The following is a 25,099-nucleotide window of genomic DNA, read 5'->3' as shown; positions in this document are numbered from 1 at the left end:
TAAAAACGTTGAGAACTATTTGTGAAAAAGGTATTTAAAGACATTTAAAGTATTTCAGACAATTGTTGTTCCTGTTGACATTATTTTCATCAAGTTTGAGTGACCTTTTCTTCTTACAATTGCTATACATGCCATTGAGAATAAAAGTCCCAATATTCACATTTGGCCATATTGCAATTACAATTACAAAAAGAGAGGTAAAACATGTTTTAAATGATAAAATTAAAGACTGACTGAGGTTAATAACTAAGCTCCTAATTAATTAAAAGTGGGCACATGGCCACTACAATGAACCATTTTGCAGATAAAAGTTAGACAAAGAATTCCAGGACAAACAAAATTAAAATGAGCCAAACCTGGATTAGGAGCAGTCTTTAATTTCATCAGTTAAAGATAATATTTCCTCTTACGTAATTATGGCACGTATAGCTATTTCTGACATGTGACTATTATGTAAAATTCTGGGATTGCAATTGTGGTTGGAACAAAAACGAACAAACACAGTACAGCCCCAGGACCCAACTTGAGAATCACTGACTTAGATTAATTTGTTCATCTTTTTGCCAGAAAAAAGCAAAATGACAGATATGACAGCAGTGTGGTCAGATTACACTTCAGGAATACTAAGTGTGTGGAAACAGAGTTGTTTCTTCTTTTAGGCTTGTCACAGTGTTTCTATTTTGACACCAGTGTTACGGCCCTCTAAGACACTATTGATACCTGTAGGCCTTTTACTGGTACCAAGCTTCTCTGTTAACTGATCATAGATCTCAGCATGTGTTCATTCATTTTCCTTGTGCCAATTAACTGAATAATCTATTGGCAGCTAGACATCTTATTTTGTCACATCATGGTAGGGTGATTAAAGGATACATTAAATTTAGAAAAATCTGTTTTAATCACTGCTCCACTTTCTTCGCTACTGCGTTAGATTTCATTTTGCAATATAGGGTATCAAAACATGCTTTTAAATTGCAAAATCTGCACATTGCAGATCTTTGCCATGAATAGTCTTCCAGCATGTGGAGAATGAAGAGTGACGAGCCTTTTGGAATATCTGTGCTCAAACTTTCTTTATTTTTTGCTTGGTACATTGTTCAAAGCAATTTATGTGGTTTCATTTTACGTATTATTAATTTATGAAAATGAATCATTCAGTTTCACCTCATGCAGTCAAACAATTTAGGGAAAGTAGGATTGAACATGCTGTTGACAAACTCCTACCTCCCAAAGCTACCCAAACATACCCCATATGTACAGTACATAGAGAAGTTTCTGTCAGGCTGTCAACATGCGTGAAGACCAGGATAGTTTGCTGATGCAATGGTGGGAGAACTTAGACAATGAGAAGATGAAGGTAGATGATGTCATCCCTGGGAGGGAAAGTGGATCCGTGCAGATGGGCTCCAGAGTGCTTTTTTGAATACTTTTAGATTTATGGGAACATCTGAATCCAGTAACTCCAAAGCAGGATGTGTCGTGTGGAGCATTTGGAATTTATGGAAAGATCAAAACCCTGTGGATTTAGACACATCAGGAATTCTCCATTCATCTGAATGGCAGATTGCATAAAAGTGAGATACAGATAGCAGGGCTACTGCCATTTATTCACTTTATAGACACCGTCAATCAGGAACACTTGCTGAACATGGCTCCAGTTTGTGTTTTGCATATACTTTTTACAGATACCTTACTCAATAGGTTTCAGAGATGTCCCAGGCTGAATTTGAATCCATAGCCTTCCAGCATAAAAATGTGTTGCCTTACCATCACACAACTTCACCGCCAAAGGAAAATTGCTTTAAAGTCAAGTGTCTCTATCAAAGGGCTGACGGAGAGTATATAGTTGTATAGTTCTGTTTTCCATGCTTGTATGGTTAGTTACTGTATGTATACACATTTGCTTAAAACATTGAAAAATGCTACGTGGGAGTTAGACAAATAGATTGTGAACATAACAATTTGAACAGGGACAGTAGAATGTCATATTATATACAGTTGAATGCAGTAGTATTGAGGCAGTGATATAATGTTTGTGGTTTGGCTCTGTACTCCATCTTAAATTTGGGGGAACTTACGTCCATATCAGGTGATCCATATATTTATACATAGCCTCCCATTTTGGGGGAGCAAAAGTAATCTGACAAATTAAGATAATCTGGTTTCTTCGTACCTATGAAACAATTCTAAATAAGAGAAAATTGGTGAATGTACCAAGTTCTCTTAATTCACTGGTATGAGCGATTTAAGAACAAATATATTTGTACGTGTGGTTCTTGCATGAAGCGCAATGTATCAGCTGATTTTGACATACCCAGTGTTTTGACTAGATTTATTCAGATTTTCCAGCATGCTCTGCTTTCCAGCCATTGGTGCTTATTTGGTCCTCATGTTGAGACAACAGCGACAGACTCCAAATGCAAACTCCATATCTAGAATCAACTCAAGGCAAGCCAAACTCTACAGCAGTCAACAGTCCAATTACGTTTACTCTCCTAAAATAGGGGACTCAAATTAAAGCACTCAAAACCTTATTCTCATAGTTTTTTCCATTATGCTTGAGTACAGAGCCAAAATAATGTGTCACTGTCACAATACATTTATCTACATATATACACACGCACACACACACACACATACACAAAGTGGGGGTGAAAAGTCATTGTTTTCATTATTTATAAAGGTCTAGTACGATTATAATACTCTGTTTATACTTCTTCAACAGTACATACATTTTTAATATCATATGTAAGTTAAAAAAAAAGTGTGTCTGTATTTATTGAAGGTCAGTGAGCAGTTGGTGTGTCCTCCTCTTTAAATCCTTGGAAATTCTTTGTAATTTTTCTTTTTTGTATGGATACCTGCAGGCATGTTCAGAATAGATCTCCTTTTTCCCCTGTCTCATTTTTCCTGGTTGCAATATTTGTTTTTCTCTTCCTGAGCTGGTGTCAGAATGAAAAATGGCCTCTTGGAACCTTCTCTGCATGTGTTTCTGGCAGGAAGTATTCCCTGTCCCTGTGCCGATGTTCCTCCCTTTTGGCCTGTTAGCAGTTTGCTCCAGAGTGCCCCAGTTTCCCAGCAGGCTTTGGCATGCTGATTGGACTGAGTTCCCAGGACTTGAGGCAGTTTCACATATAAAGCTTCACTATTCCAATAGTGGGAGATGTAAGCTGGAATTTTGTTATAAAAGGTTATTCAGGCCATCTGTGCCAGCCATGTTCAAATTGCAAATGTGGTGCAGCTTTTTGCATGTATTCATATCCATTGCCTCTTCATTCACTTACACTCAGTGAGCACTTTATTAGGTATGTATTAGACTTATGTTTTCTTAGTCCACAGTTTTGTGATACATACATTCACCGAGCACTTTATTAGGAATTACTTTATTACACGTACTTATTCATGCGATTATCTAATCAGCCAATTGTGTGGCAGTGGTGCAGTGCATACAATCATGTAGATATGGTCACGAGCTTCAGTTAATGTTCACATCAACCATCAGAATTGGGATCTAAGTGTCTTTGACCACAGAATGATTGTTGGTGGCAGACAGGGTGGTTTGAGTATCTCAGAAATCTCCTGGGATTCTCACGCACATTAGTCTCTTGCAGGAGAGACGTCAGAGGAGAATGGCCAGACTGGTCAAAGCTGACGGGAAGGTGACAGTAATTAAATAAACACACACAGCGGTGGTATGTAGAAGAGCATCTCTGAACACACAACGCATCATAACTCTAAGTGGATAAGGCTACAGTAGTAGAAGTCTAAAAAATAAATACCTAATAAAGTGCTCGGTGAGTGCACATATGATTTGATGGTCTCACTTTGATGGTTTCCATACACTCGTTAGACAGACTCTTAAGAGGAACTTCACCACAAACTTATTTGCTAAAGGCATGATCAATCTATTTGCTTCATGTGTCGCATATTTCTTAGCCGATCAACACTGATAAATAAAGTGATAATGATGTGAGAACATATCATGTAATCATTAAGCTATCAAAATTTTCATTCCGAATGTATTTTTGAATTAAATATAGTGGCTACTAAATAGAAACTAATATTAAAACAAAACATTCCACAAATAATATACAGACAAATTCCTGAACATTACCCACCCTAGGTGTCATCTGTGAAGTCGTCTAGTGGTTTAAAATGTCCTCTGATTACTATGTCCAGTATTGGGATGTGACTGATGTTATGTTCGGTCAGGGACCCAAGTGCAGACCAAGGGATAATCAGAAACGTGGTTTATTCAAGCCAGTAGATCCAATACACAACAGTTCCAAATCGAATAGCCAAAAGAGTAATAAATAAACAGTCCAAGGTCAAAATCTAAAAAGCAGAAGTGCAGAGGTACAATAGGGTAAGGCAGTTGGGAAGTTGAGAAATACAAAAACAAATATCAAAACCAAAACTCAGAAAGACAAAGGGGGCAAAGGCAAACTCGAGGTCGGGCAAAGGTGTGTCTCTGGAATCTCATACTAAACAGGCTTACTATGAATCAGCACTGAGAAGATGATCAACGTTCTGATACTGAACAAGGCAGAGACTGAGGTTTAAATACATGGGGGAAGGTGACAAACTAGGTGGGGCACGGGAGTGAGGTGGGCTAAACAAATGGACAGCAGGTGGAGAACATAATAGGGTAATGATAAAATAACAAGGGGCAAACGAAAATGCGAACTGGGTACACATAGACCAACACGTAATACAGACGGCTCCGGATTAGGGAGTGGACATTTCCATAGAGTTAGGAGACATAGTGATAACGAGAGACAGGTGCGAACTCTTCGCTGAAACTAAGCGAGAAATCAGAACTTTTTTTACGCTATTAAGTTAGTTACTTGCTTAAATCTAAATTACCCAAAATAAGTGATTTAGTTAATTAGTTAGACAGTAAGTGTGATAATATAATTAGTACTGTACAATATCTATATTAGTTGTTATTAGTAAGTATAGTGGTATACAACATTAACTAGTGAGAAAGCAGAAAGTAAGGAATGCGAGACTGGGAAGGAATCGTTGAAACCCGGCAACTACCAAAACCACCCGAATAGTGCAGCACACAGACAGGGGTGTGACTCGAAAACATACCGACACAGACATAACAGGGATGACGAATGCAATGAATAGTACTGTATGAATGAACAGAAGACCAGATAAGAAATGAAAAATGGTAAATTACAAGAATAACTATAATAACTATAACCAACAGACTCAGGAACATAACAACTGCGTCCTCTGTATTCTTATGCACCTTTGGTTCAGGTGCTGTCAAATAGTGAAGTTATCAATGTGACATTATCATGTTTGATTGAATTTAATACACTGTCATTCCAAATCATAGGCTATTCTGATAACGTTTTTATGGGTAGGCTATGCAGTTTATGTTGTTATGATTTTTACTGTCAGTATAGGCGACATGAAAAATAATTGACTAGTGTGCGACTACTAAATTCAATGAATGAAAATGAATGACAGCAACAACAATAATAAAACATTTTTTATCAAATCAAAGGGGCACATATGGCGCTTTGGGCAAAAGGGGCAGATGCTTGGGCACTTGGAGCCAACATTTCTGCATCTTTCTGTTTGTCTCATTGCTGCAGTTTCCTTCTTCACTGAAGAGTGCTTTCTGATATTACCTTTGTACACTGCAGTACGCCAGATGAGCTGCACTGTCACTGTTTTGGAGGCGTACACTAAGGGTATAGCTCAGACTCTGGCCCATGTTATCATTACTTTAGAGCCCAGTCTGTATCTATGGTGAGCATCTCTACCAGCTGAGCCACTAGGTAGCCTGAGCCACTCATCAATATCAATATCCTAACATGATTACCACATAATCAGATGGTATGTCTTTATATTACCACACGATATTAAAACCACAGTTGCATACAGTCATAAACCAAATGAAAAGTCAATTAATCATTTATGTGTAATGTTATAGATACTGCAAGTTATTGTGAAAGGCCAGCTTTTTCGAAACCATTTGTCAGTAATGTTTTATCTTAGTTGAGGTTCAGTCCCTTCATCTCTGGCATCAACTTCCCCATCACCTTAGGAGCATTCCCTGTGGAAGTCAGTGGTGTCGTCTAGTAGCCAAAATGGTGTAACATCATACGATAAATAACACTGGAGTTTCATTTCTGGAATGCAAGTATTTTCTTACAAAGAATATTGGATATACAACATTGTCATTTTGCACCAACAAAAGGTGAGTGTGAGAATGATAAAACTAGTTTGATTTGTAATGCCATGTAGAACTACATGTTAATTGCTTTCTCTTTTTTTATTCCGTAGATGGATCCAGTTCAAAAAGCCGTTATAAATCACACGTTTGGAGTACCCCCACCACCTAAGCGGAAACATGTTGTGTCCTGCAGTGTGTGCCAGCTAAGATTTAATTCACAGGTGAGTGACATCAATCACCCCTTCATTTCAGATTCCTCTTAATCACTTTGTGTGAACACAGATATAATAAATGATAATAGATTGTTTTTGTACAAGCTTGGGTTTTGTGCTGGCTGTTGCATTGCTAATCGTGTAAGCTTTGCAAAGGTTTGACCTCACCTTATTATAGTAGATAATCTGCAGTTGTTATATTTGCACCTGATTGTGTGAACAAAGCATGCATTGTCATTGTCTACAAAATAGAAATTTCCAGCAAAGAATGGGGGATCAAGGGTGGGATGAGATAGGAACTCAATGGCAATTTTTGAAGCGTTTTATTTTTTTCTTATTATTCTTGGATTATAATCTTGTTTGGATCATTTTATGTTATGGTATTAGACTGCTGAAACGTAAATGGCTTTTGAGTGAAATTACACTGAGACATTTAAATTAAGCCTTAAAGAGACTTAAATTAATAGGAATAAAAATATGCTAAACTAGGAATGGCATGCCATTATAAATGATGTGTTATTCCCATGTTTAATAAAGTAAATATAAAAGAAAATTAGACAAATAAATATTCTACCAGCTCCATCTTTTATCTGTGGTTGTTAATGTTGTTATAAGACAGTACATTCAAATAGTCATTAAACAAGCTATATATTCTGGCAGAGGCCAACTGTGTCATTATTGGATGCAGAGCTGTTATTTCCCCTGCACGTAAAATCATTTCATGATAATCACCCTCCATCAGAGCCTATCAATCATCACTCCTGCCTACCCACAATCCTTGTCTGCAAGGAGCCAAAGGGGGGATGAGACATGGGGAGGCTTTGCATTTAGATAGCAAAGATAAGTATGGCAACTTAATTTCCATCAAAAATAGCTTATTATTATTACCAATAATAAACATGAGAATATACTGCAATAGACATTCAGTTGAATGGGAATTGGGTCCATCAAACGTTTGATGGAGCACACCATTGCTGAAACACAGTAGCCTGTGGTAATATACTTGGGACCATAAAGTGTGAACTGCTCTCTGCAAACAGAATACCAGAATGAAACAAATGGCCACAATGGTAGTGGCAGAGGAACTGGGCTTTTGCATCCCTGAGGAATATACTATTCATAATGTTCAAAGGTTAGCTGTGCAAGCCTTCAATATGGCTATTTGCTAATCAAACGAATAGTGTAGCACAATCTACAAGGCCACACACCTTATCATGTTAAGTCCCAATTTTTATGAGTAATAAGATTGGTTATAATATTATATATTGGTCATGGGATTGTCAACATTTTTTGCAACTACCATCTTGGGAAATAACGAATCTTGTATCTGTATATACAGATAATTCCAAGGATTAGAAGAATTGATTTTGATTTGATTGAAAAGGAGGATTTATTTTTAGTTTATTTAAGTCAGTAGCTAACATTATGTTATATTCATTTGTATGAAAAATAGGCTAGATTATCTCAGAGATAAAGTTAATGTTGAAATACTCATTTTAAGTTCAAATTCTGAAGGACAGATAACAACTGAACACAATGTCTGACTGAATTTACCTGACAGTTGCATATTTAAAAATAGATATAATTATGTACACATGTGGCTGAGAAATGCTTTTGAGAAATTATTTTTGTACTGACTCAATTGAAAATACATCTAAATAACACAACCATGTCACCACTGAATACCTGTATTTCATGAGGTCCATAATAAACAAATCTGCACTTTGCTTTTTGCAATTCAGTAAGGTACCCTATGCAGTGAATATGAGCCATTTTTGCCATATTTGTATTCTATTACTAAGACTTAGTACTGAGTGCTGAATTTGAGGAAAAGCCTTAAAAGAATGTGTCTGTATTGTTCTGTTGACGGACGACCTGATGTTCATTGCAGGGTTAGGAGCCTGTAAAGTCAAGCAGGGCAGGAAACAGAGGAAATAGATTACAGTTTCTCCTCATCTCCGTCCGTAATCAGTGAACCTCATTCATATTCCCCTGTCCACATTCCCAGCCTACCCCATAAGTGAGCAGGTGGGAGAAATTTGGCAGCTTTATTTAGTCTCTGAGGCGTTCATATTTCTCCTGATACTATCCACTGGGCTACAGGCAATGTCAGACCGTCAGTGAGGAACGCATGCAGAGGTAGACAAGGACATCTGAAAGTCTTTTACAAACGCCAGGAAGGCTTTCTGTCATGACAGTAACTTATTGCTGGCAAACTCAGCTATGGAGATAGCACAGTTTGCCTTCATACAATAAGTCTTTTATGAAGGTGAATTCAAATGTCACAAAGATATACTGTATCTGGAACTGCTGGGAAAAACCCCACCACTTTTCACTCGTGATTTGACATAGATGCAATAGCTGTATTCCCGACTGTGCCCCCACTTTCTCTTTTGTTTACCACCATTTGTTGTTGTATTGTCTATGAACCAGCTTTTGCAGTTATGTACTGTAGTTAAGTATGCCACCTTAAATACATGCACATCGCAATTAGACATTAAGGGTAATGAGTGTTTCATCACGTTTTACAATGTTCTTATATGATGTCTAAGCTTCCAATGGCTCATCCGGCCATATCATTTATAGAACATGGTAAATGTGAAAATAGAATAGAACGCAAGTGCTGAAGAAAGGTCAGTAAACCATGAACTTCTCTTCACAGTTTTCTGTGTTTTTTTCTGTCCTTTGTGTGATGTTTGAATTAGAGTGTGAACATGGCAGTGAAAGACATCAATACCGTGTTCACACAAAGATCACAGTTGTTCATATGAACAACAAAAAAATGTTTTCCAGTGAGATGTGTGCTTTATAATTTCTTCTTTGCAATTATACCACCTCCATGTGTGTATCCACAGACATATCATATTATGGATGTGAGTTTCTTTTGCATGCTTTTTATGATGTCATGTGTTTATTTTCGTTATTGTTATTTTTTGGTGTGTGCGTTTGTTTCTCTAGCCCTATGGCTGAGCAAACCTGAGTCTTTGGACCACAGTCTTATTACAAAGATTCCCCTCTGGGTACAGCTGGGGAGCTGATAATGTATTGACTTCCTGGTGCTATAGACGCAGCTGGCACATGGTCTTTATCAGGGATGTGATGTCCAAGGAACGTCCCACTCACCCACATGGTATGGGATCGGTTGGCATCCTGATCTGAGAATCACTGGGGAAGACATCTGGGGACTGTTGAAGCTGTAATTGTGCCCATGTGAGGGGAATCTAAGAAGCAGGCCTTGGGGAATCGGAGACTGTCTCTGGTGGCGGAGGCAGCTGTGTGCTCAGTGAGTTCTCCCGGAGAAGGAGAGCAGCTCTGGCCTTCACCTCCCCTTATCTCTTTACAAGTCTCTGAGTTTGTGCTTCTGATAAAATACATCAACACAAAATAAATGGGCTTCAATTGCCTTACCTTTCAGAAAGTGATTGATGTTCTGGTTTCTTTTTCATCTTAGGCTACAGGCAAGTTTTAGCAACAGAATTATCCCGCTTCTTTGTCTTCTTCCTCTTTGTCTTATTCTTCTTCTTGTTCTTCTTCTTTAATATTTGAACAGATAAAACAATGTTTTCATTGAATTACTGTGCTTTAATTAGAAGCAAATTGCTACCACAGGTTGCATAGGCTAAATTCAAGCCTCTTCTCTCTTTATATATTTTTGTCTGGTTGCCTTGTCCTTCTTCTGTTTAATTTCAGCTCTTAATTTGAGAAATGTTGCGTCAATATAACCAAAAGAGAAGGTCATATTGTCTTCTATGAAGTGACATTAAAATGTAACTTAAGAGCTCTGGTACAGAAAAGTCGTAAAGAATCTTTGGTTTATATGAGAGTCCCATTTCTATCTCTCTGGCCATTAATGAATTTCATGAAGATAAAGCAAATACGTTAATTAAAAGGGGCTTTTAATCAAAGTTAACTTTGTTAAGTTCAGGTTTTCGCATTGAAGAGAACTGAAAGGATCTTCCCTGCATGAATGCACAGATGACCAAGATTCAAATTATGGTTATTTTCTCATACCTTTCTTTTAAAGTGGTTGGTACAGCTTATGCTTCTAATCAAACAGACTTAGCCAGGCATACTGTATGTAATTCAGTGAAACCTGATTGTTTTTGGGTTCAACTGAATACAATTTTACAGTGAAAAAAAAATAAATCCAAGAAACAAGAAAAGGTATGGTCAGAAAATTGTTATACAATTGAAACCAGCTTCCGTCTAATATGACTATTACCTGCTTCCTGAAGACAACAGTGTCGGTTAAAACACAAGTGCTGTATATGCCACTGTAGCATGGGGAGGTGCCTTACTCATGCTCAACTGTTCATTCTGGCGTAAGCATCCTGTCATATTAAAGTAGATGAGCAAGGCAAGCAATGAAACAATGACCCTGGGATAGCAATTATGAGTGTGTGTAAGTTTCTATGGCATACGTCAATGGTAGGAAACCATGCATATGTTAATCTCCAAGATGCATTTTGTAAAAACAAAACATTAATTTGCATAACGATTAAAAATAGTTTAAGAAATTATGGCAGCTACCGCAATAAGAAAATCTAATGCAATGAAATGATCTGGACATCTGGTGTCTGTTCATATACTTGTGTTCTCTTGTCCTAATCAACCTTGTGTGCATGGATCCATGTACAGATCTCTCATTAAAATAGCTTGCTGGAAATTCATTAAACTGTTAAAAAAAACTGCGAAGGTTGTGACAGTCCTTGTACAAATTGTTGTGTCTTTAAGCTATGGCATTTTTCAAGATTATTTGTTTTGAATTTAAGCGGAGTTGACCTTTTCCTGGTGATTTTTGTTAAAGAAAGAAAATGTATTTATTAACAGTTTTATTTGTGTATTTCATTACCAGGAAAGTGGAAAGTCACCTTGAAGTAGAAGATTTATTTTCCCATGGGCTGATATTTTCCCATGTGATGCATAACATTAAGCTGAATTAAGCATGCTAGAAATGTACGATCCAAAAATACAAATAATTAACCATGAAAAGGAATTAAACAGGCAGCCCTGACTTATGCTAACTGACCAACCATGAGAAATCCTTTGTGTCAATCCTTCCTGAAACAGTTCAATAAAAATGATTTGCTGATTTTTAGCTCATGCTTTTACCCGAAGCGATTTACATCAATTAGACTAAGCAGGGGCCAATCCCACCTGGAGAAATATGTGGGCCTTGCTCAAGGGCCCAACAGCTGCACTCATCTTATTGTTGCCACATTGGGACTTCAACCACCAACTTCCTAGGCCCCAGTCAAGCACGTTAGGCACAAGAGGGTTTAGAAAGCGCATATGCCCTTAACCAGTCAAACATTCATTTGCCTGAATACTCCTAATGGTCTCACATGTTATGACTCATCATTTTGCTGTCCACATTTTGCACTGTTAATTACCATAACATACAGTAGGATTTAAAATGCACTAGCCCTCCTGTTTGTGGAGTTGTTTTGAAAAGTATAATTTGCATACAGTAGGAGGTGAGTGAGATAGCTGGAGAGGAGGAGGGGTTGTCCCGTGTTTGAAGATGTGTTGAGTCAAGTTTACAAATGTGTTCATTTATTCAAGAATTTGAAACTGTTTGCAGAGATTTTACATGTTAATCAACATACGTAGTTGGCTGGCTGCCAAAAACAACACCAGGAGAAAGAGGGTTTATACACAACAGTAATAACAACATATGCACAGTAATAAATATTAATGTTAATGATGAATGGTGTTGACTGTTGTCTTGGCTTTCCTTTCTGCCCTAGTGCTAAACTCTTGATTTTTATACATGGGATTATTTTATATTTTTGGGATTGAAGTCCTGGGCAGTCTCAGGATTAAGTTTAACTAAGGATTGGCAGAGGCTGTAACTGACAGTAGCACAGTCTGGCATTAATCTGACCTGATCAGCTCTGTTCTCTCTGCCATGTCTGATCTCAGCGTACTCAGATCTGGGTGCACAGTGAGCCCGGCCAGCTTGCTAGGTTATGAACTCACTCTGACCGCATGGCATGTTTTCATTACAGAGCCAGGCCTCAGCCCACTACAAAGGAACCAAGCATGCCAAGAAGCTCAAAGCCCTGGAGGCCCCAAAATGCAAGCAGAAAGCTTCTGCGGTCACCAAGGAGACCACAAACAAGGACACCCCAAAGATCACCTACCCCCCACCAATCCCCACCTGCACTGACAGAACAGGTTAAAGCTACATTTATCTGGCCATCATCTCGGTATCCGCTCTGTGACTTTGTGTTTCCTTACTGTCCTCTTGTCTCCACCAGTTGGGTTTATCACGTCATGTTGCATATCATTTTGTAAAATCTTATTTTCATTGTCATAGGTCTGATTTGCATATGCTGTTCTGTTTTAGATTTTAATTCAATTTAGGTAATGCAGATAACATCTAACATTTACTATTTATGTAAGATGGCATAACATGTTGAAATAATTACCTGAACAAGCAAGCAAAAACAGTGAATATAGGCAGGGAAGAACAGAGCTGTCCATTTTCCAGGTCACTAAAGCCTACTGTGTTGAATCCTTATTTACCTACAGAGGCAGAAATATAATGTAAACATGCATCTTCTCATTCCCAGTGTAAATCATCACAATAATACATTACTAACATAAAAAAGATTAAATGTAAACAACCTTTTGTACAAACAATTATCAGCAGTATGAATTATCCAGTAAGTGACAGTTCAGAAATGAAAAGCAGGACATGCTACCTGCTTTGTAATGTTTATCAGTAATCTTTCATACAAAAGAGTCCTTGGGGAAATGGATAGCACCTACAGTACAGCTATCTTACTTTCTGCTGTCTTACACTCTTCCTACATCAACTTCTCCCAGCAGCTACATTTGGAGCAGATGGTGAAGAACTGAAAAAAGAGTTGGATAGAAATATTAAACAGATGTTATTTTATGCATGCCACCATCTCATTTTTACAAAGGAAAGAATTTGAGCTGAAATAAGAGCTTATGACAAATAGAAATCTATGCATGAGAAAGGTTGCCTGCTCACTGTAGTCTTGTCTCCTTTGACACACCCCCAATGTGCAAGCATACATACCCCCCTATAGACACACCGGGAAGCACCCTTTGCTCAAAGATGAACTCTCCTTCTCCTGTCAATCACATTCTCCATTTAACATTGGGACTTTTTCTGACTCACCATAGAATGTGCTGTTTCCCCAGTATCCCTACACCCCTTAGCTAGTCCACATGAGGTGGTGCCTACAATGGCCCTATTACACCTCATACCAATGAAGGTCCATACTTCTAGGTCTAATACAGGTCTGACATCCACCACTGACACCGTCTGCGAAAATACTGACTGAGCCTGTCACCGTGAAAGGTGCAAATTGCCAATATTTATCATAATTAAAATAACGAATCGTAATTAAAACATAGTTAAAACTAAAAAACAAATTAAAAAAACGATATTGAAGAATGTGGGGAAAGAAACGGCAGCAATCGCTAAGACCGCCTCTCGGTGCTCGCCCTGATAAGCAGGCCCTTGAGCATTTGTTGTCACAGATGTCAGTCACTAATGAATATTAATGCATTCAGGTGGCAGTGAAATTAATTGCGGAGGCATGCAAATGCAGCGCCTTGTGGCAGACTGGAGTATGTGGTTGTATGTTAATGTGTGTCTGAGACAGTAATGAAAAGCAGAGGTCAGTGAACAGTAATGCGCAGATTTAGCAGGGGTAGGGGAAGAGGATTAAAACAAGGCTCACCGGTCTGCCCCGGGCTCCAGAGGCACTCCCGAAGAGGAGGGGCTCGGTAATGACTGGAAACAGTCACTTAAATTAAATTTCATTAAGGGATTAGAAGTTTCTCAGCCAGAATGAAAAGTGTGTAAAAGCGCTCATGCTAGAGCTTTTTTTAAAGGAGGCCTTTTATATTTATACTGTATTTTATGATAAATGTGATTTGATACATGATATCAGTGTTACTGAATATCTTCTAATATATGCGTTTGTAATATATGAGAATTTCTGTATCAGAAATAATATGTGTGTGGATGGTGTAGTGTATGGATAGTGTGAGTATACATTCGGCGTAGCGTGTGTGTGTGGGTGTGCACGAGTGTGAACGCTCGCACACGCTTACGCTTGTCAGTGTGTGTGCCAGCGTGAGAGAGATGCCTATAGTCCAGCCGCTGTTCCCGTTCCGGTCCAGTGCTGCAGGAAATGTACCCTGATATTAGCTATTAAAGAGGAGATTGTAGGGAGGCCACGTGCTAGTCCTGACAGCTGCACTGTGTGACTGCTGGAGAGGCAAAGACCTGCTTCAGCTCAATCAACCGTTTCCAGCACGGCTCCTCACAACCATTTACCAAAACCGCACACACAGACAGGGCAAAGTGAGAAATATCCTACATCTCATGACCCTTGAAATGAAAACTGCGTGTACTTTCAAGGAAAGGCCTGACATATCACTCTTTTTATTTTTAACTAAAATATTTTTTTTCTCCCTCTTTCTGTGGAGTTAATTGCTTTTAAGTTGTACAACGTGACATTAACAGCTCTCCCTGTGGGAATTCAGACAGATGAGCTGGAACAGCAGAATCAGTCTTTATGAGCTCTGAAGTGTTTCTGGCTGGGAGCTTTCTGCAATGTAGTGTCTACAGACTGAATATTACTTGATCATGAAAATCAATAGTTACAAGCAAAACTTCTCAGTACGGGAAGCCCTGGGGGGTCCATTTACTTTAAGCCACAGTGGCATTTAATAGACCCTAATAATTTTAATTAAAGTGCTCAAATCATCAATATTGAAAAAGTTAATCAGGTCTCATGGGGACTCTGATTATTTGGTGTTGAAGAATTTCCGAAATGCTAAATGTTTTTTTTTTTTCCTCTGCAAAACGTAATTAAGAATGTTGAAACTGGCGCGCTTCCCAGAGGAAAGACCAGAGCATTAGTCGAAGGAAGTGAATTTGATGGCGTCTCATGGAGTCGTAATATAATCTTGTGTCAGTATCTCTCTTTCCTGTGACTATCAGACAGAGGGATGCCAATTTACATATTTATTTAACCCAGAAGGTCAACTCGTTTCTCTTCTACAGTGGTAATCTAGGGAAACAAGGCAAACGGGACCACGGGAGAGTGGGGGCTAGCGTAGTTGTAAGTAGCTGTCAATCCCTTCCCCCAACCTCACTGCCACCTTCCAGATTGATCACTGTCGTTATAGTCTTTAATGAGAAGGGATTGAGTTATTTACACTCCTTTACACAAGCTCAAGGGTCACAGTGATCAGGGATATGGATTATTGGAGCCCTGGCAGAGAATAAAAGCGGATTTTTGGTCATTCAAAGTACATTTTAACGACTGTTTGTTCAGGAGCTAATTATTCTATTAATTGCATTTCAGAGGATACAGATGCAGGAACACACACTTGCACGGAAATGATTGCCATAATGTTGCAGAGCTAAAAAGAACATGCTAATTCACAGCACATGCATACATACACGTACAGGCACACGTACACAAGTCTGCTGGAATGTTGAGGTATAACATTTTAAAGCTAAACGTGAAAGAGTAAAAAATCATTGTGTAATTAATAAATACACATACTTTTACTTCCACAACCCCTGACAGAAGATATCAGCACAGTCTTCGGTATCTTCTTTTGACTCACAAGCATTGGCATGTGTGCCAGCACCTAAGACCAATGTCGCTATGGGTCCTTGTTTCTTTGTCTACATTGATGATGAGGGAGTAGTCAAAACCCAAATATCACACAGGTCTTTTCGAGTTTACCTAGGTGTTTAAAACGTACCGCATCAGTAAATTTCCAGCTGTCTAAATAGATAATATACACAATGAAAGCAGGGTATATCTGCCAGGACAACATCTGCTATGCATATGAATAACACAATGCAACATTTAGCAGACCTGGCTGTATGTGAGGGTTGATAGTCTAGCCAGTCACATAGTATCCAGTTGAACAGTTGTGCAGGCAAGAGGAATGGACTGCTTACGGAACATTGACTGCTTCTTCTTTTCTCAGTGTATCCCCTTATGCGGGCTGTCACTGTGACATGGCCCCAGTTCTGTGCTTCTTTGATATGTTTATCCTCTTACTCTTGATTTAACAGTTGCAGGTATTGTAAATGTTCAGTATTATACAGAGAGCATATAATGTTTTTGTAATTTTTTCCAAATTACGAATGTTGGGGTGGAAGAATTCTTTCTGACACGGGTTCTCTGAGGCTATAAGCACTGCCTAAGCACAAAAGCCATCCTATGACAATGGTGTATACGGTAATGCCTTACGTAACTATTAATCAAATTACTACTTTGATTTCAGTGCTAAGTAATATGAAACAATGTCAGTGTAAGTACTATGTAAATACATACTGTCGCCGTTTTTATAGTACTTACCTCTGAAAACAGAATAGCTACCTAACAAGTGCCTGGTATTAACCCAATAAATACAAGGTAATTAACGGGGCAGTAAAATAAAGTTTTACTGCTAGAATGTATAGCCAGTGCAGTTTGTATATGGACAGTGTCACAGTATCTGTAATTTTGGCTCTGTACTCCACCATGGATTTGAAATGAAATTAATATGTGGTTAACCTGTCATTTGTGGGTATTTACCCTCAGTGAGCAATTTATTAGGTAGACCTTTACACCAGCTTGTTAATGCAAGTTTGCAGACGTGGTCAAGAGGTTCAGCTGTTGTTCAGAACAATGTTAGAATGGGGAAGAAATGTGATCTAAGTGACTTTGACCATGGAATGATTGTTGGTGCCAGAGAGGGTGGTTTGAGTATCTCAGAAACTGTTGATCTTCTGTGATTTTCAGCTGGTGTAAAGACTGTAATATATTTCAAATGTACATTATTTGCCTCTTTGTTAATGTGAATTTATGTTCATCTTGCATTGCTTATGCTAACAGTCTATATTAAATATAATCAGCATAAATTTTTCTTATATTACAGTGGGACAATTCATAGATTTTCTCAAATAGGCCATATATATTGCAGTATTTTAAAAGTACATCATTTAGGTCTTGGGTTTTATGATTGAACACATTTCCTATGTGTAAAGGTCATCAGTATTAGGCCGCAGTGCTATAGTCTCTCTTGGGGGATCGAATAAGAGCCTTGGTTAATGGGCAGCAAAAATAGAAAGACATAATTCAGTATTGATCCTGGCCTCGGTGCTCTGGGTGTTCACTTTTGTCACCGCTATGAGTAATGTTAAGAAGGACTGAGAGAAGATGTCATCGATCAGGTCGCGGCTCCAAGAGGAGCCTCCATCGGTGCCAGGATAACAGATTTCATCTCAGTCATTCATTATGGTTTTATTTAATGATATCGGTGCATGGTGCATGAAATAATATTGCCCCAGAAAGGCATGTGGCGCAACGCTGCTCTTCAGATATTATCCATTAATGTAGTACATTAATCTTGATACATGTTCTTCTCTGCCTCTGTGAGCAAGAATCAGATAGTCACTTTAACTTTTTCATTTTTTTACAATCTAAATGCATTGCACTTTTTAAATCTATGTTATGTTCAGTATGAAGCAATTTACTTCACAGTTCTTTAGATGTTCACTATAGGACGAACCTTGATAGCACACTGATGAAGCATCACAGAGAAAACGGACTGGGTGACAATACCATTTTTGCTGATTTTAACTAGAGACCATAGAAAATTGAAACAAGGCATCATTGTCCATTTAAGTAGTATTGTTTTAGTATTAGCGTGTATTCCTCCCTCACCTATTTCTCAGTAAGGCTACAATAGACTGATTACAGAGCAGTCTAACCAGGACTGAGTAGTAGAGCAGAGCCTCTTTATGTTGTGTTCAGTACTGTGTACATGTAGAGTGCCCTCCGGAATATTCTAACCCTCGCTAAGGACAAGACAAGACACCAAACCCGTCCCTGGTGTGCATGCCCAAAAGCTGACTTGGCTCTTATCTGGCCCTATCACCCGGTACCAGACAATGTTCCAATGCTGGATTGAAAAGGACAGCATATTCAGTATATTTTGAAATATGGTGGTGGTTTATGATGGTATGGGGTTAATCTACTGGTCCTTGGGCTTTTGTTATGGTCAATGAAATCATGAACTCCAGTAAGACGTAAATAATTCTGATATATATTTCAGTGGGGGTTTGGGGGTAAATATATACGGTATGTATAAAAATATTAGAAAAATAGCTAAATGCTTGAGTTCTGTGCACGGTTTGTAAAAAAAAAAAAGAATAATAATAATACTTGTGTTAGAAGTTAAGTTAGGCTTTATTTGAGCTAGTCTTGTAAATAATTATGTTCCACATGCAGAAGCCAAAAATTGATCAAAAATCTGAGTTAGAAATGCTGCCTCCCCCTGCTAATATATGGCTGGCCAGTGGCAGTTCCTTATTACACATCCCGCAGCATGCAGATCTGTCATCTGACTCTTCATTTGAGGCTGTAAATGAGATACTGTCTCACCAGATGACACTGACAGGAGGAAGAGTACACTAATTCTGAGCTTTAGTTATTTATTTGACAATCCAAGTGACATTCCGTTCTGCGATGATCGCTTCTGAAGGTATGAAGACAAGAATGCAATGAACCAACAAACAACATTAATATTCATTATCCAATTGCTCATCACAAAGCAGTTGAAAGCAATGAGGCAAAACTATATTACTTCATTTGCTTCCCTGATATAGAGAGACATTTATTGTTTTTTATATTTAATCTTGCTCACCTTTTTACTCTGCTCAATGTCAGTAGGAATAACCAATCAGGGACAGCTAGTATTATGAAATATTCTATTCAGTCTTTTGAATTGAATTCATCAGCAATAAATACAGTTTAACAGTTAAAAGCAGGCACTTCACTTGGAAGTATTGTGCTCACTAGTACAAGGGCACTGTTCTGAAGTATCAACCATGTGATTTTTAAAGAAAATGTATGCGCATGTAGTGTCATAATGCCAGCCACAGCCACCTTGCACCCCACCAACTGCAAGTCGGTACCTCAGATGCTATATAAGCAATGTATTCACTAAGTGTCATGTTGCACTAAATGTGGGACGCTGCATCACATGAAATCAATGAAGAGATTTCAGAGATTGGTCAGCTTTGAGTCTGAAATATTCCTCCCTTTCCCGCAGACAACGTGGCTGGGGCAGGGATTCTACCACCGTCTCCTCCAGTAGCCGCACTGTCCTGCCCCGGCATGGCAACAGGGGGCGACGGCACGGACACCGCCGCAATGGGACTGAGGGACGTGCCCTCGTGCACACCTGCCGTGAAGCCCACCGCCTCCCCCTCTCCCTCCCCCTCTCCCTCCTCCGAGACGGAGACGGAGACGGAAGAGGAGAAGGCCAAGCGTCTGCTCTACTGCTCTCTCTGCAAAGTGGCCGTCAACTCTGCCTCTCAGCTGGAGGCCCACAACAGCGGTAAGAGTGAAAGTACTGTTTTCAGCACCGCAGGGCCCTAGGCTTCTGCTTCACTTACACACAAAAGATCTTCAATTCATCTTAAAGTGCATTCCAAATTGCTGTGATGGAAAAAAACCTGCAACATCATATTTCTGAATTATATGTTTATGTAGTCATTTTGTAAGAATGCCAGGAAGAAAATATTTCAGCAATTATATTTTTATTGTATTTTTACATTGCTGCCCTTGAGATTTTGTGTGCCCTAAGCAGCCCTCCCCTTTTGTGCGCCCCCCAGCCCTCCCCCTCCTCCTTCTTCTCATGAGATTGTGTGCGATCATAGAAGGGGTGGATGGGGGGATTGTTGTCATACAGATTGATGTTTAAGTTATTGTCCTTCCAGATGGCTGATATGATATTCCAACAATATGGCCCTACCCTTCCCCCATACTTGATTCCAAGCATCATTAGAAAGGTGCAGAGGATCTGCACTATAAATGCCTGCATATTAACTCCTCTTTGGCAACAGCAGCTTCTCTTTTATTTGGGCAGTTGACATCAATCTATGATGATGTCTGTGTACTTGTTTAGTCATGTTGCAACCTAAGGGACTGGAGTAATTCAATATTGGAACTGGTACACACACAGATAATTTGGCCTGCTTTACTGGCAGTGACACTTATTTGTTGCTTGTGTTGAGAGACAACAACTAACCCCAAATGCAAATGCCACACATAGAATCAATTCTAGACTTTCTAGATCTGTCTTGTGTATGAAATAACAATGAAACAACACACAGCTGGCCGAGAAACAGCTGAGCAGCCAATTGCCAAATTACTGGTCCCTTAAAAGGGGGGGAACTATGCATAAAATGGGCTGTAGTTTCTACGAGTATGACAGTATGACTTGATCATTGCTTGGCTGCCATCCTCAGTAATTTTTGTTTATTTATTTTTAATGTTAAAAGTTTCACACTGACAACATCTTTGTTTCATTTGTTTACTCCCACTAAAAAGACAATTTCTTGAGCAAATGATGACAAATGATGTGTGTGTTATGCAGTTGGCTGTTGTGACAAAGATGCTTAATATCTGAGTGAAAGATAATAATGCACCAAAAATCGTTCCTTAATTGGTGCTACAGTATTTTGGGACTGTATTAGTAAAACAAAGCAATATCATAATGTCATTATTTTTCTTAAGGTTATAATGTATGTCACATGCCTGTGTGTGTGTGTGTGTGTGTGTGTGTGTGTGTGTGTCTTTACAGTGTTTGACCATACAGGTTAGCAACTTTTTTCTTACAACTACAGTTTCTGAAAAAGAGACTGAGAGTGTTTTTCCCTGAGCCTTATGTCATTTGTGCTAATTTGGACAATTACTGCCTCTACATCAGTGTTCTTGGATAATACAGATGGTAATTGCTCTGCCGTGTTGAGAAGTATCACACCTGGGAAACATTGTAGGAGAGCTTCCTTGCCATTAATTAAAGCAATGCCTTTAATGAATAGAATGGAGTCCCTGATTAGCAGCTGTGAAACACACACCAATGTTACCACTTCGCTCTAGCCATGTTGTTTTTGCTACACTACATGGCTAGAGTCTGCTAATTGCACATTATTTTTTAAGCTACAGTGTTCAGTAATAGAAACAAGACAGATGCAAGGGTAATTTTAGTCTTTAGTGTACGCAACACTTAAATGGCTTACAGTTCCTGATATAAGCAGTGGTTGTGTAGGGTTGTAATCTGACCTAGTCTGAAAAAGTGCATGTGATTAAATGGCTGTATTAAATGTTTTTTGGTCAAATAATATCATCCAAATCGATTCTGGTCAGGAACTGTAGTTAAGTACATACAAATAAGGCATCTTAGGTGCATAATCGAGAGGTGCATTATGGCACATAATGCAATATCGAGAGGTGCACATAACTACGGTTCTATCAATTCCGGATGAGGACGGTGCTTAAAGCATGTGCATTCATTTCATCTTGCGCAGGTCGAGACCTTGTTACAGTAAAGTCACCTGTGATACAGATGACGTAAGGCAGCCCCCCAAAAATACCCACATCATCTGCCTATCTGACAGCAAATCCGAAACTGTCGTATTTACACGAGGTGTCATTTGAAATTCACATGCTGGAAAAAAACTAGCGATGTTGTTTTCGGAGAAGTTCTACCTGTTAAAACTATCTTCAGAAGGTGCAGCTATGTTGACCCCAGAGCAATGGCCAAGGGTACATGCTGAAGACCAGATAGCTGCAGCCCATATATCTTTCAGTGGTACATCATCCAAGGCAGCCTCGGAGGTAGATAACCTCTGGGTGGAATGGGCTGTAATTCTATCAGGTACAGGAAAGCCATTGGCATGTAAGCATGCACGATGACTTCAACAATCTACTCGGGCAGCCTCTGCTCATCTCTCACTTTGTCTAGAAAGAAAGACAGAAAAGTATTGAAAAGTAACAGAAGGTCCAGTCCAACAATGGAGATAGTTATCTAACTGGAATAGATTGCCTTCTTTTTTCTGTCTTTTTGCAAACAGGTGTACTCTTTCAGAGCACCTCAGGTTAATATTACCATACATTGATAAAACATCAGCCAAAATAGAGGAAAAATCCTGACTAGCACAAATGTTCTGGCACCATCTCTGGAAATGTTATACTGAAGCATAAACAAGGGCAGAACATTTGACATGATTATTTCTTTCACTTAATGATCCCATCAGGCACAAAGCACAAGACAATGCTCGAAGCCCGGAGTGGGAGTGGAACAATCAAGTCCTTCCCCAGACCAGGGGTCAAGGGGAAGCTGGCTCCGCCTGCAAAATCAACCACGGGTCTGCAGAACAAAACGTTTCACTGTGAGATCTGTGATGTGCACGTCAACTCGGAGACGCAACTCAAACAGGTGAACAAGATGTGATGTGCCTAGAAACTTTCCTCCAGACCTTCTTCTGTTTCATTCTCTCAAAGTAGCACAGTCGCTCTTACAGTCGAAGTCTAACTAGAAGCTCCCAGACATTTGCAAGGCACTGCTGTTGGATCATTCCGTGAGATTTACTGTGTGACTGTTGAGCTTCATACATACAGTAGATATTAGATCGAATGTAAATCTGCAACTGATGAGGATGAGTGGATTGTCTTAAGTGCTGTATTAATGGCATCATGCTTGCTGTTCCTTCCACTTCCAGCACATTAGCAGCAGGCGACACAAAGACAGAGCGGCAGGGAAACCACCCAAACCCAAATACAGCCCTTACAACAAAACCCAAAGAGGACCGAGCGGGCAGCCGGTGAGTCACTCCGTCCTCAGATACACTACAACAATCAAATGTGACGGTTTATGAATTACTAATCCCCTTATGGGTGGATGCGACCTACATGTTACATCTGCCTTAACAGCCGGATGCTACACCAGCGTTGTATTTTATGACCGTTTTTCATGACACATGACTGTTGAAATGCATTGTATTGCCTTTCTATGGGTTTTATACTGCTTTTTTTTGACTGACTAGTCTAGTCTGAGTCCACAATGGGTTAAGCGATTAGGGATTTGGTTAAATCGCATAAGAACAAATATGACTCTACATTTCCAGAACATTTCAAATTGCATAGTGGAAAAATATTTTGTGAGATTGGATTCAATGGTGGTATGTTTTTGAAGTTTATTTAAAGTGAACTGTGTAGTGTATCAGGGGTGTACAACCTTATCCAAAAATGGCCGGTGTAGGTGCAGTTTTTTGTTTTAGTCTAACACTAAGACATCTGATTCTACTGATCAAGGTTTTGATTGGTGTCCATGATTTAGTTAACTAGTTGAACCCGGGCTAAGTTGTATTGCTGGGCTAAGACAAAAATAATGGTCAATTTTTTTTAACAGTGTTGCTCATTGCTGGAGCATCAAGTTGACAGTAAAAACTCACAATGTGCTGTTTTCTCTCCAGGTGAAGATAGAGGTGAGGAAAGATCTGGGGCCCTCCATTACAGCCAGGATGTTACCCAATCACCTGCAGATGGCAGTAGCTGCTGCTGCTGCAGCTACAGGGCCTTCGTTTCCTCTGCGTCCGGGCCACGCCACCACGCTTTTTCACACACACGCCCTCCCCACGTCGCTGCTTCGCCCCGCGCCGGGGCCCATGCGGACCTCTCACACTCCTGTCCTGTTCTCCCCCTATTGACCCACTTGTGGAACACTCATGTGCCTGTGGCTCAGACTTATTTCGGGACCAGTTTCGCCAAACCCCAACTGCAATTCATTTAGACTGCAAACCCAAACGGATGGCAATGTGTCAGCTCCTGTCGCATCTGTGCTGTGTTTCCATCCCTTCTTTTTCCTGCTGGGCCCAACCCAGATATTTTATTCAAGTGTACTGCAATAATTTAAAGGCAAAACCAGGGAACTATGCAGTGTTATTCTGATAGTAAGCAGTGAGACTGGGCTGTAACTGCTTTAAGGATCTGATTAGATTAGGGATATACTGTAATGTTTTGCCATTCCGTCAGTAGAATTCCTTCAGGTGATGATGATAATAGACCTAAATTGGTTGAAGAATCTCATGTTACTGTGCTGCTTGCACTATTATTCCTCCTCTCCATGGACAACTTAATAACAGAGGTCAGAAATATGTATTTCACCGGGCATTATCTTTTGTGTTTGTGTGTGTGTGTGTGTGTGTGTGTATATGTGAGCGCTCATCCCTGTTCTGGTTTAGGCGTGTATGTGTGTGTGTGTGTGTTGGTGTGTGCACATCATGTACATAGCAACATTCCTGTACATGTATGACAGACTGAGGGAGCAAGTGAGAAAGAAAGATGGAGACAGGGAGAGAAAGGGAGTGGGAATCACTGTGATGATGAAACCCACTGTCTTGAAGCCATCTTAAGCAGTACCCAATGATCTTTTCCATTGACCACCTCATGCACCACAGAGACTTGAGATCAGAGGCTTGTCTATCAGTGTTAAAACGAACACATTTCAAATAAAGAGTCTTACTTTGTTAGCACTGTGGGTGCAATATTTCTAGGGCATATCCACTTGTTGTTTGTGTATGTGTGTTTTGTCGTTAATTAATCGCAATAGTTACCTCCAGGATGAGAATTTGGTATATTGTCTCATGCCTGGAAGCAGAGGAGCATGGGAACACCAGCAGGTTCCAAAGCAGTTGTGTGAAAACACACTTTTCAGCATTTGGAATACCGTGACCCAGGTAATAACGTCTATACTACATGCAGATTTAACCATATGAAACTACTGTTGATTTCAGAATGTGTTTTGGAGAAAATTAGATTTTATAGTGGAGTGAATTATT

General features: G+C 39.4%; 1 protein-coding gene across 3 annotated transcripts in view; it reads left to right on the top strand.

Annotated features, from left to right (window-relative positions):
• Nucleotides 1-24,818, top strand: part of znf385d (zinc finger protein 385D) — a 108,942-nt gene extending 84,124 nt beyond the window's left edge. For all 3 annotated transcript variants that reach the window (XM_061251900.1, XM_061251915.1, XM_061251907.1), the window contains 6 exons: nt 6,307-6,417; nt 12,420-12,588; nt 19,525-19,812; nt 22,517-22,698; nt 22,982-23,083; nt 23,735-24,818. In XM_061251900.1, coding sequence (XP_061107884.1) covers nt 6,307-6,417; nt 12,420-12,588; nt 19,525-19,812; nt 22,517-22,698; nt 22,982-23,083; nt 23,735-23,968 — 1,086 coding nt within the window. In that variant the 3' untranslated portion in view covers nt 23,969-24,818. The remainder of the gene's footprint in view (nt 1-6,306; nt 6,418-12,419; nt 12,589-19,524; nt 19,813-22,516; nt 22,699-22,981; nt 23,084-23,734) is intronic.
• The last annotated feature ends 281 nt before the right edge of the window (nt 24,819-25,099 follow it).

The sequence above is a fragment of the Conger conger genome, chromosome 1, assembly GCF_963514075.1.
Source record: "Conger conger chromosome 1, fConCon1.1, whole genome shotgun sequence".
NCBI classification, from domain to species: domain Eukaryota; kingdom Metazoa; phylum Chordata; class Actinopteri; order Anguilliformes; family Congridae; genus Conger; species Conger conger.
The sequence above is the reverse complement of the archived record's forward strand: the minus strand, read 5'-3'. Positions and strand labels throughout refer to the sequence as shown.